Raw genomic sequence first — 10,000 nt, 5'->3', positions numbered from 1 at the left:
GTAGTAGTAGTAGTTGTAGTAGTATCAATATATTGATTAAATTTCTGAATATTTCTTTTCTAGTTTTTGCAGAGTTTCCAGCAGGTTAGAATTATTAGAATCCGTCAAATCTTCTTTCAGTTCTCCAAATAATTTTTGGCAGATTTCTTTTTCCGTTGAACTAAAGAAAGATAAAGTCAATGTAAATCTTTGCGATTCGGAGAGCACCTCAAGAATTGCCAGAATGTCTTCCGTCTTGAAATCGGTCTTGTGCAAGTGCAAAATTGTAATGATCTGCCCAAGAAGGCCGTGACCGACTTCCACCTTGAAGAACTCCGACAGTTTTGTAGTGTTAATAGCTGAAAGTAAACGACATTGTTCCTGGCTCTTATCTTTGAGACGGCGCCATTCGACCAGAAATTCATTGTTAGTCTCTGGAATTTTCATCTCCTGCAAAAAAAAAAAAAAATTAATTAAAATTATAAAACTATCAATTATAAAATTAAAATTATCAATCACCAAATTAAAATTTTACTGTTGAAAGCATTTCAAAATTTCAGGCACAAAATGTTTTTGTTTAAAAAAATATAACTGCAGGTAAAATGGCTCGAAATATTCACTTAGCTTATAAGGAAGGATATCTATAAAAATGGGCTGAAGATGGTTTACAAAATTCAGAAATGGAATAATTTATGAATTTTGTAAACCATCTTCCACTCAAAAACCATCTCTCACAACATAGAAGATGAAACGTTTCTGAATTTTTGAGATGAGGATTGAATATTTGTATTTTTTGTGGATTACTATTCTAATATTGACTGTCATTTTCACAATGTTTCGGTTGATGCGACCTCAGTTCTTTTTCTGGTGTATCTTGTCAAACATGTGAATGTTTTTTGTATCTTGTTGGACTCGAGAATGTGTCTTTGTATCTTGTTGAACTCGAGAATGTTTTTTTGTATCTTGTTGAACTCGAGAATGTTTCTTTGTACCTTGTTGAACTCGAGAATGTTTTTTGTATCTTGTTCTTTGTATACTGTTGAATTCGTGAATGTTTCTTTGTATCTTGTTGAACTTGAGAATGTTTCTTTATATCTTGTTGAACTTGAGAATGTTTCTTTGTATCTTATTGAACTCGAGAATGTTTTTTGTATCTTGTTGATCTCGAGAATGTTTTTTTGTATCTTGTTCTTCGTATATTGTCGAATTCGTGAATGTTTCTTTGTATCTTGTTGAACTCGAGAATGTTTTTTGTATCTTGTTCTTTGTATATTGTTGAATTCGTGAATGTTTCTTTGTATCTTGTTGAACTAGAGAATGTTTTTTTGTATCTTGTTCTTTGTATACTGTTGAATTCGTGAATGTTTCTTTGTATCTTGTTGAACTTGAGAATGTTTCTTTATATCTTGTTGAACTTGAGAATGTTTCTTTGTATCTTATTGAACTCGAGAATGTTTTTTGTATCTTGTTCTTTGTATATTGTTGAACTCACGAATGTTTCTTTGTACCTTGTTGAACTTAAGAATGTTTTTTTGTATCTTGTTCTTCGTATATTGTTGAATTTGTGAATGTTTCTTTGTATCTTGTTGAACTCGAGAATGTTTTTTTGTATCTTGTTTCTTTGTATCTTGTTGAACTCGAGAATGTTTCTTTGTATCTTGTTGAACTCGAGAATGTTTCTTTGTATCTTGTTGAACTCGAGAATGTTTCTGTTGAAATCAAGAATTTGAACGATGTATGTTACCTCCGTGAAGTAGATAAAAGGTCGCGTTCGAAATTCCGTTCAAATCCCGAGTTCAACAGAAAATTTTCGAGTTCAACAAGATACACCTGAGGAAGGTCGGAGGTTACATCGACTGAAACGTTGTGAAAATGACACTCAAGATGAGGACAGTAGTCAGAATAATCCAAATAATACAACTAGAAAATGAAGATCAATCCAAACGTCCAGTTGAGTTTGGTGAAAACAAAGGCAAAGTCAGGAAGGTCCAACGGGGGGGGGGCAAACTTTCGTAGTAAACATTCTACAAAATCTGTTTTGTTCATTTTTTTATTATAATTAGAGCAGCCTAAAAATTGTAATTAATGTTCATTGAATGTTTTTATAGCATGAATTTAAATATTTTGATTGATTTATGAACTTTTTTTTTATATAATAACTAGGGTTGTGACAACAGCATATTCTTTTCATTGTTTTAACTGTTGAGTATATAGGCGTTAATATCTGATATGTTTTTATATAGATTGACGTGGTTCTCGATGGATTTACTGTGTCTAACTGTATCGGATATATACTCGAGATTCAAAAGAATGAAAAGAATATGCTGTTGTCACAGCTGTAAAAATTATTTTGTCAAATTACTCAACCTGATTAATAAATGCAATTTTTAAGTTGACCTAATTATAACTTTTCATGTTTCATAGTTTTTTGTTAAACTTTGGTATCTTTTGCCACATTCTGATTGTAATTAAATACTTATAAATGTACAAAGCAAAATCGACGAAATGATAAAAAAGTTCCGTATCGTTTTCCTACAAAAAATTGAAAATAAATTAGTAAATATTTTGAATAAAACAAAACGAATTCAACCCTGCAAAATTCCCCTATAGGTAAGTAAATTTTGAGGCATTGTTGTGAAATGGCAGGCGAAATCGATTTGCAAGAAGTAAATAATTCCCCCATTAGCAAGCAAATTATTTACGACCTGCTTACCTCTTGCTGCCTTACTGGCGCTTTAAATTAGGAAATAACATTGCAGTCGACTTCTCTGGGGTGGGGGGTCCAAAAGCATGGAAAGCATTAATTAGATTTAAAAAAAAAATGGCGATGAAGCTTTCGGCAAGCCATAAAACTGTACCGTGTCATCTTCAACAAGTTGTAAATATTTGTAAGTTTGGAAAAATGCGTTCCAATTATAAATTGTGAGTTATTTTTATGGAATTAATTCCTATTTCAGTCACGTAAATTCTTTCGAGATAAGAACAAAACACATACTCGAGTCTGATTATTTCTCTCACGGCGAAACGTTTGCTTATTCGCATAAACAGTAGCGGTCGTATTCTTTTTTTCAATAAACACACACACAAATAAAGTAACATTCAAAAATGAAAAAAAAAAACACTCATGTCAAAAAACAAAATATCAATCTTTTTATGCTGCCACCTCCAACTCCCAACAGCGCCTAAATTTGCATATTTGTTTTATTTTTTGTATCGAAAGGGTTCCGGGTTCGAGTGTCAGTGTTTCTCTACAGCTGGCACATGTCAACTGTTGATATTTATAACTATGCTTCTCCACACCGTTAGCACATCTTATATATTTTATGAAATCATATATTTAAATTTGTTTTTTTAAAATCAGCAATGTCTAAATTTGCATAATCATATTCGTGTATCGGAAGATTTTCAGGTTTGCATATTATTTGGATTCTTCGGACTACTGTTCTCATATTGAGTGTCATTTGAACAAGATTTTGGTCATATTCACCATACAAACCATGCGGCTGCTTATAATTGACCCTGCTGTGTTCTCAAGTGGAAAACAATATACAGATATAAATATAGAATAGATTTATTCGTTAAAAAACAATAATAGAAATCCGTGTTGATCAGCAACAACTAATAAGTGAGCAGATAAGTAAACTACTAAGTGTTTGCATTTCAACTTGCAGCTCCAACTGACTCTGACTAGTATCGTTATTTTTAAAGATACATGAACCATAGTCACGTGTTTGAGCCACGTCACAAAAATCTATTGATTGGACGATTCCAATATTTTTTTCGATTCCGATACAATTGCTGATTCCGTACTAAATTCCTGATTCTAATACAATTCACGATTCCGATTCTTTATAAATCTCTAAATATTTAGCTATGAAATTGTTATTTTTCCCCGATTATCATTGAAACATGTGTTAAATGTTCAGCTATTTTCTCAAAATTAAAAAAAATACACTTGTGCGGGTGTGATCTATAGATTTTAGATTTATTGGAAGCTTAAAATCAATAAATATTGATTATTTTATTATTACTATCAGTAGTGGAAAATTTGTTTTGAAACAGCATCAAATAATAAAAAAACATAATTAATAGAATCGTTTTTGGCATCGGAAAATAGGCAAATTTTTTCTGATTCCGATACTCCAAAATATTCCGATTTTTCCAGTCCAGATTCCGATTCTGAATAATCGTCCCAAAACTAAAGCAAAAAAAAAAAAAAACGAAGAAAATAATTACAGTGAATATTTTAAAAAGAATCATCTAACCTTTCTAGTTTTTTTTAACATTTCTGTTGTGGACGGTTGATCCTTTTCTGTTTTAAGGGCCAAAGTGTTCCAGGGTTGTTGGAATTTTTCTTTGATCTTGTCGCTTTTATCCAAAGGTTTCAAATGAGAAGCCTTGACAATATCTCTAGAGATGGTAGATGTAAACAGAAAATAATTTTAAAAGTTAATTTAATACAAATAACACAACTGATTATAATAGTTAATTTAATACAAAAACACAATAATTATAATAGTTAATTTAATACAAAAACATAAATAATTATGATAGTTAATTTAATACAAAAACACAAATGATTATAATAGTAAATTAAATACAAAAAAAAAACAAATGATTATAAAATAATACAAAAACACAAATAATTATAATAGTTCATTAAATACAAAAACATAAATGATTATAATAGTTAATTTATTACAAAAACATAAATAATTATAATAGTTAATTTAATAGAAAAACACAAATAATTATAATAGTTAATTTAATAAAAAAACACAAATGATTATTATAGTTAATTTAATACAAAAAAAACAAACAAATAATTATAATAGGTCATCAATACAAAAAAAAACAAATAATTATAATAGTTAATTTAATACAAAACCACAAATAATTATAATAGTTAATTTAATAAAAAACACAAATGATTATAGTAGTTAATTTAATAAAAAACACAAATGATTATAATAGTTAATTCAATACAAAACAGAATAATTATAATATTTAATTCAATACAAAAACAGAATAATTATAATAGTTAATTCAATACAAAAACAGAATAATTATAATAGTTGATTAAATACCAAAACAGAATAATTATAATAGTTAATTAAATACAAAAACAGAATAATTATAATAGTTGATTAAATACAAAAGCAGAATAATTATAATAGTTGATTTAGTACAAACACAAATTATTATAATAGTTAATTCAATACATAAACAGAAAATAATTATAAAAGTTAATTAAATACATTAACTCAAACTGATATATTAAAAACAATGCTTATTTCTATCTAATTATGCATAAAAGACACTGTGTGTCTTTGTGGTTAGTCTATTCTCTATAGACTCCAAAACGGCTGAGCTGATTTGTTATAAAAATCCCACACCAATGTACTTTATATGTCTACGAGTGTTCTTAAATAAATTTTGTATCAAAAAGCGATAATCGAAAAAAATCGAAAAAAATAATCGAAAAAAAAAACTATTAAAGGAGAAACAGATTTTGATCAAACTTTACACTCTAATACAGCCTAACATCACAGTTGCAGTTGAAAAGTTTAATCACCGCACAAGCAGAAAGGCCCGGCTATAAAATCAACAGTGAATTCTTTGATAAGACACGGGTGCATTGAAATGAATGTTTCTGTTTAGAGCACAATCCAACCATGATACTTGAATTTTGCATTTTAAACTTCAATTCGCTTTTGAATTAACTTTTGCTTGATTTGTATAAAATGTAAAATTTTTATTTTCTGCAAATAAACATTTCAAAATATGACAACACATTTGACAGGTGAAGACGAATGATTACCTATATAATTATACAACTCTATAGAGTGCCTGGCCGCCCTTGCTTGCTTGCTTACTTTAAGTTTGTCTTCGCCAATCGGGCGATTCCATTCTTAAAAAGGGATAACAGGTGAATTTATATAAAGTTATCAACACCTTCGTTCAGTCTCAAGAGACAATGGCTACGCCTGTACAGGTAGCCACGTGTGTAATTGAGAGGCAAGGATTGTGCAATCTCCAACCATACCTCTTCTGAATTAGCACTGCGTGAATCCAGTGACAGGAAGAGATGTCCAGGACAACTGAAACCAATGCCGAGATAAACCGAAAGAACATGCAGCACCTGGAATTCCGAAATAGTCATCCGTTTTAGTACTAACACGGCTTAACGTTGCTTATATATATATATATATATATATATATATATATATATATATATATATATATATATATATATATGTGTGTGTGTGGTTCAAAGGCAAAAGAATGAGAGTGGAGAGTTGTATGTTTTGGTTTCGATTTTAGCTGATGGCACCCAAGTCACATGTGTGTGTGTGTGTGTGTGTGTGATTTTAGCTGATAGCACCCAAATCGTATATATATATATATATATATATATATATATATATATATATATATATATATATATATAAAAATGTAAATGTTGGTTCGTTCGGAATGAATTGTCTAAAAAAACACTGGACAGATGGCTTCCACGTTTTGGTATAATATGTTTACTATATCCATGTGTGTTTTTATATATTTCTTTTTAATTATAACATTATATATATATAATTTTTCTATGATAAAAAGGTGGGTTTCTTTTTACCGAGAGGCCATTTTTTTTATTTAGGGACAATTATTTATTACCGCTTCCTGTCACGTGACCAGTGTTACAATTTAGATTGGAGATTTCGGTTACAAACTAGCGGGAAATTCTAGAAAATCTGGAGGTATTTGGCACCCACACACCCGCATTAGATTATTAAAAAATAAAGAAAAGCGCTTGAAAATATTCAATGTAAGTAAAAAAAAAAAGTAGCATTTATTGCCTTTGGTAACAATTATTTATTGATTATTTGTTTTGTTTTTCACCTTTTTTTCGACTAACCATTCTTAAATATCACTATAAAATCGATTTTTCCAAGTACATTTTAGGTGGGGGGGGGGATTCCAACCTCCGAAGTTTGGGTTTGTATTACTGTACACATAGATTCGAAAAAGTTGTCAAAAAACAAATATGGTACTTATACAGTTTAGTGACGACATTAAAAAATGGAAATATTGAAAAAAAAATTTATTGTACATAACTGTTATAGACTGAAATTCTCCGAAAAAAGAATTGCACTTCATTTGATCAAGTAGTTTTTTTTTTTTTTACAGCGAAAAACAACTATTTATCACGACGACGTCAACGTGGCCATTTTGGAAATGTACCTTGCAGAATACCTCCATTTTAGGCCAAATTTTGCGATCTAGCCTTTTTTTTTCTCGCCATATTGAGATGCGCACAACACATCTGCAATTTTTTTACGTTTTTTTCTCTTTTTTTTTTTTAAATCTGCAATTTGTTTTTTTTTGTTTTTTTTAAATAAGAATACTATTGAATATGCAAAGAAATTGAAGAATGCAAAGAATTGAAGAATTTTTATACGAGATTATTTTCGAAACATGCGCAGTTGGACACGCATGGGTAACTTCGAAACTTCGTTTATTTACTTCTGTTACAAATTTAAAAAAAAAAAAAAAAAAACACCCCAAAAATGGCATCTGTCTTCGCAAAAAAAAAAAAAAAAAATCTCATTCTGGTGGGGAAAAAAAGGGCTAGATTGGCCTAAAATTAAGGTATTCTGCTATGTACGGCAGTTACCTGCCCTTGGGGAATTCCTGGGCCTGCAATAACATTTCCAAAATGGCCACGTTGACGTAGCCGTGATAAATAATTGTTTTTCGCTGTAAAAAAAAAAAACTACTTGATCAAATGAAGTGAAATTTTTTTTTCGGAGAACTTCAGTCTATATCAGTTACGTACAATAAAAAACTTTTTCATTATTTCCATTTTTTAATGCCGTCACTAAACTGTATAAGTACCACAAATATATAACAAATAAATGTTATCAAAGGCAAGATAAGTTACTTTTCTGCCAAACTGGATATTTAAATTAACCACACGTGGTCGCTCAAAGTGTATACACATTTTGACTCCTCCCTTTACTTAAAAATTAACCACACGTGGACGCTCAAAGTGTATACACATTTTGACTCCTCCCTTTACTTAAGAATTCACCAAAAATCAGGAAATTAACGAATTTTAATGAAAATTGCAGTATTTTTCAAATAATGATCGCAGAATATAATGAACTAATTATTTTTACTTAACTCTTAGTGAAAATATTTTATTTTGTTTAAACAAAAAATACCTTTACTAAAGTTATGGTTTTCAGTAGTAAATAAAAAACGCAAGAATTAATTTTTGCTTTTTTTAAAGCATCGTAATTTGTAACAATAAAAAATAATTTTTACAGTAACATTACGAAAAAAGCGCCTAAAGTCCGTATTAATGTATTCGATATAACTCGAAGAAAAATGAATTATCGGATACTATTCAGGAAATTAAAGATTCAATTAGATTCCTATTTCAGTCACCTAAATTATTTAGGGTGAAATAAGTTTAGGAATTTATAGCCAAACCTAAATATATTTTTTTTGGTAAATATCCAGATACGCTACTACAGAACACCGACCACTCTAATTTGTTTATTTTTTTTTGGGGGGGGGGGAAACAAATATATAACAAATAAATGTTATCAAAGGCAAGATAAGTTACTTTTCTGCCAAACTGGATATATTTTTCGTGTTTTTATTCAATGTAACATATTTATTCAGCTTGAAAAACATACAGTGTTTACCGATGTATTTGAAAATTCAAGATGGCGTCTCACACCCTCTTTAACACCGTAAGTTTGGAAAAAGGTGTTATAAATAAAAAACTATACAAAATACGGGTTTGTATTACTGTACACATAGATTCGAAAAAGTTGTCAAAAAACAAATATATAACAAATAAATGTTATCAAAGGCAAGATAAGTTACTTTTCTGCCTAACTGGGTATATTTTTCGTGTTTTTATTCAATGTAACATATTTATTCAGCTCGAAAAACATACAGTGTTTACCGATGTATTCGAAAATTCAAGATGGCGTCTCACACCCTCTTTAACACCGTAAGTTTGGAAAAAGGTGTTATAAATAAAAAACTATACAAAATACTATTAAAAACCCGCCGAATATATGTCAACCTATGTCACAGTAACATGTATTGAGCGAGTTTTTAACAGTATTTTATCCGTTTTTTTATTTATAACATCTTTTCCCAAACTTACCGTGTTAAAGAGAGAATCAGACTCCATCTTGAATGTTCCAATACATCGGTAAACACTGTATGGTTTTCGAGCTGAATAAACATGTTACATTGAATAAAAACACGAAAAATATATCCAGTTAGGTAGAAAAGTAACTTATCTTGCCTTTGATAACATTTATTTGTTATATATTTGTTTTTTGACAACTTCTTCGAATCTATGTGTACAGTAATACAAACCTAACATATTTATTCAGCTCGAAAAACATACAGTGTTTACCGATGACTTGGAAAATTCAAGATGGCGTCTGATTCTCTCTTTAACACGGTAAGTTTGGGAAAAGGTGTTATAAATAAAAAAACTATACAAAATACTATTAAAAACCCGCCGAATATATGTCAACCTATGTCACGGAAACATATATTGAGCGAGTTTTTAACAGTATTTTATCTGGGTTTTTATTTATAACACCTTTTCCAAAACTTACCGTGTTAAAGAGAGAATCAGACGCCACCTTGAATTTTCCAATACATCGGTAAACACTGTATGTTTTCGAGCTGAATAAACATGTGACATTGAATAAAAACACGAAAAATATATCCAGTTTGGTAGAAAAGTAACTTATCTTGCCTTTGATAACATTTATTTGTTATATATTCGTTTTTTGACAACTTTTTCGAATCTATGTGTACAGTAATAAAAACCCCACCGACCACTCTAATTTGTTTGGGGGGGAATGTGATGTAAAGGGCTGAAAATGTTAAATGGTGTTCTAATTGGTAAATGTCGGTGCGTTACTTACGGAAAATTTGAAAATTCGATGTTGCAGGTAAAAAAAAAAACAGATAAATTAACCCTCCC

At 29.7% G+C, this 10,000-nt stretch overlaps 1 protein-coding gene across 4 annotated transcripts in view; it reads right to left on the bottom strand.

Moving 5' to 3' along the window:
* Positions 1–10,000, bottom strand: part of LOC145263101 (dynein axonemal assembly factor 19-like) — a 30,090-nt gene that overhangs the window by 94 nt on the left and 19,996 nt on the right. For all 4 annotated transcript variants that reach the window (XM_080120031.1, XM_080120030.1, XM_080120028.1 and 1 more), the window contains exons 3-4: positions 4,245–4,389; positions 1–429 (exon numbers count right to left, since the gene is read on the bottom strand). The exon at positions 1–429 is cut by the window's left edge and continues 94 nt beyond it. In XM_080120031.1, coding sequence (XP_079976157.1) covers positions 37–429; positions 4,245–4,389 — 538 coding nt within the window. In that variant the 3' untranslated portion in view covers positions 1–36. The remainder of the gene's footprint in view (positions 430–4,244; positions 4,390–10,000) is intronic.

Source organism: Euprymna scolopes, chromosome 38 (assembly GCF_053919585.1).
Source record: "Euprymna scolopes isolate OS-2025 chromosome 38, ASM5391958v1, whole genome shotgun sequence".
Classification (NCBI taxonomy): domain Eukaryota; kingdom Metazoa; phylum Mollusca; class Cephalopoda; order Sepiida; family Sepiolidae; genus Euprymna; species Euprymna scolopes.
This window is presented reverse-complemented; position numbering and strand designations above follow the sequence as displayed.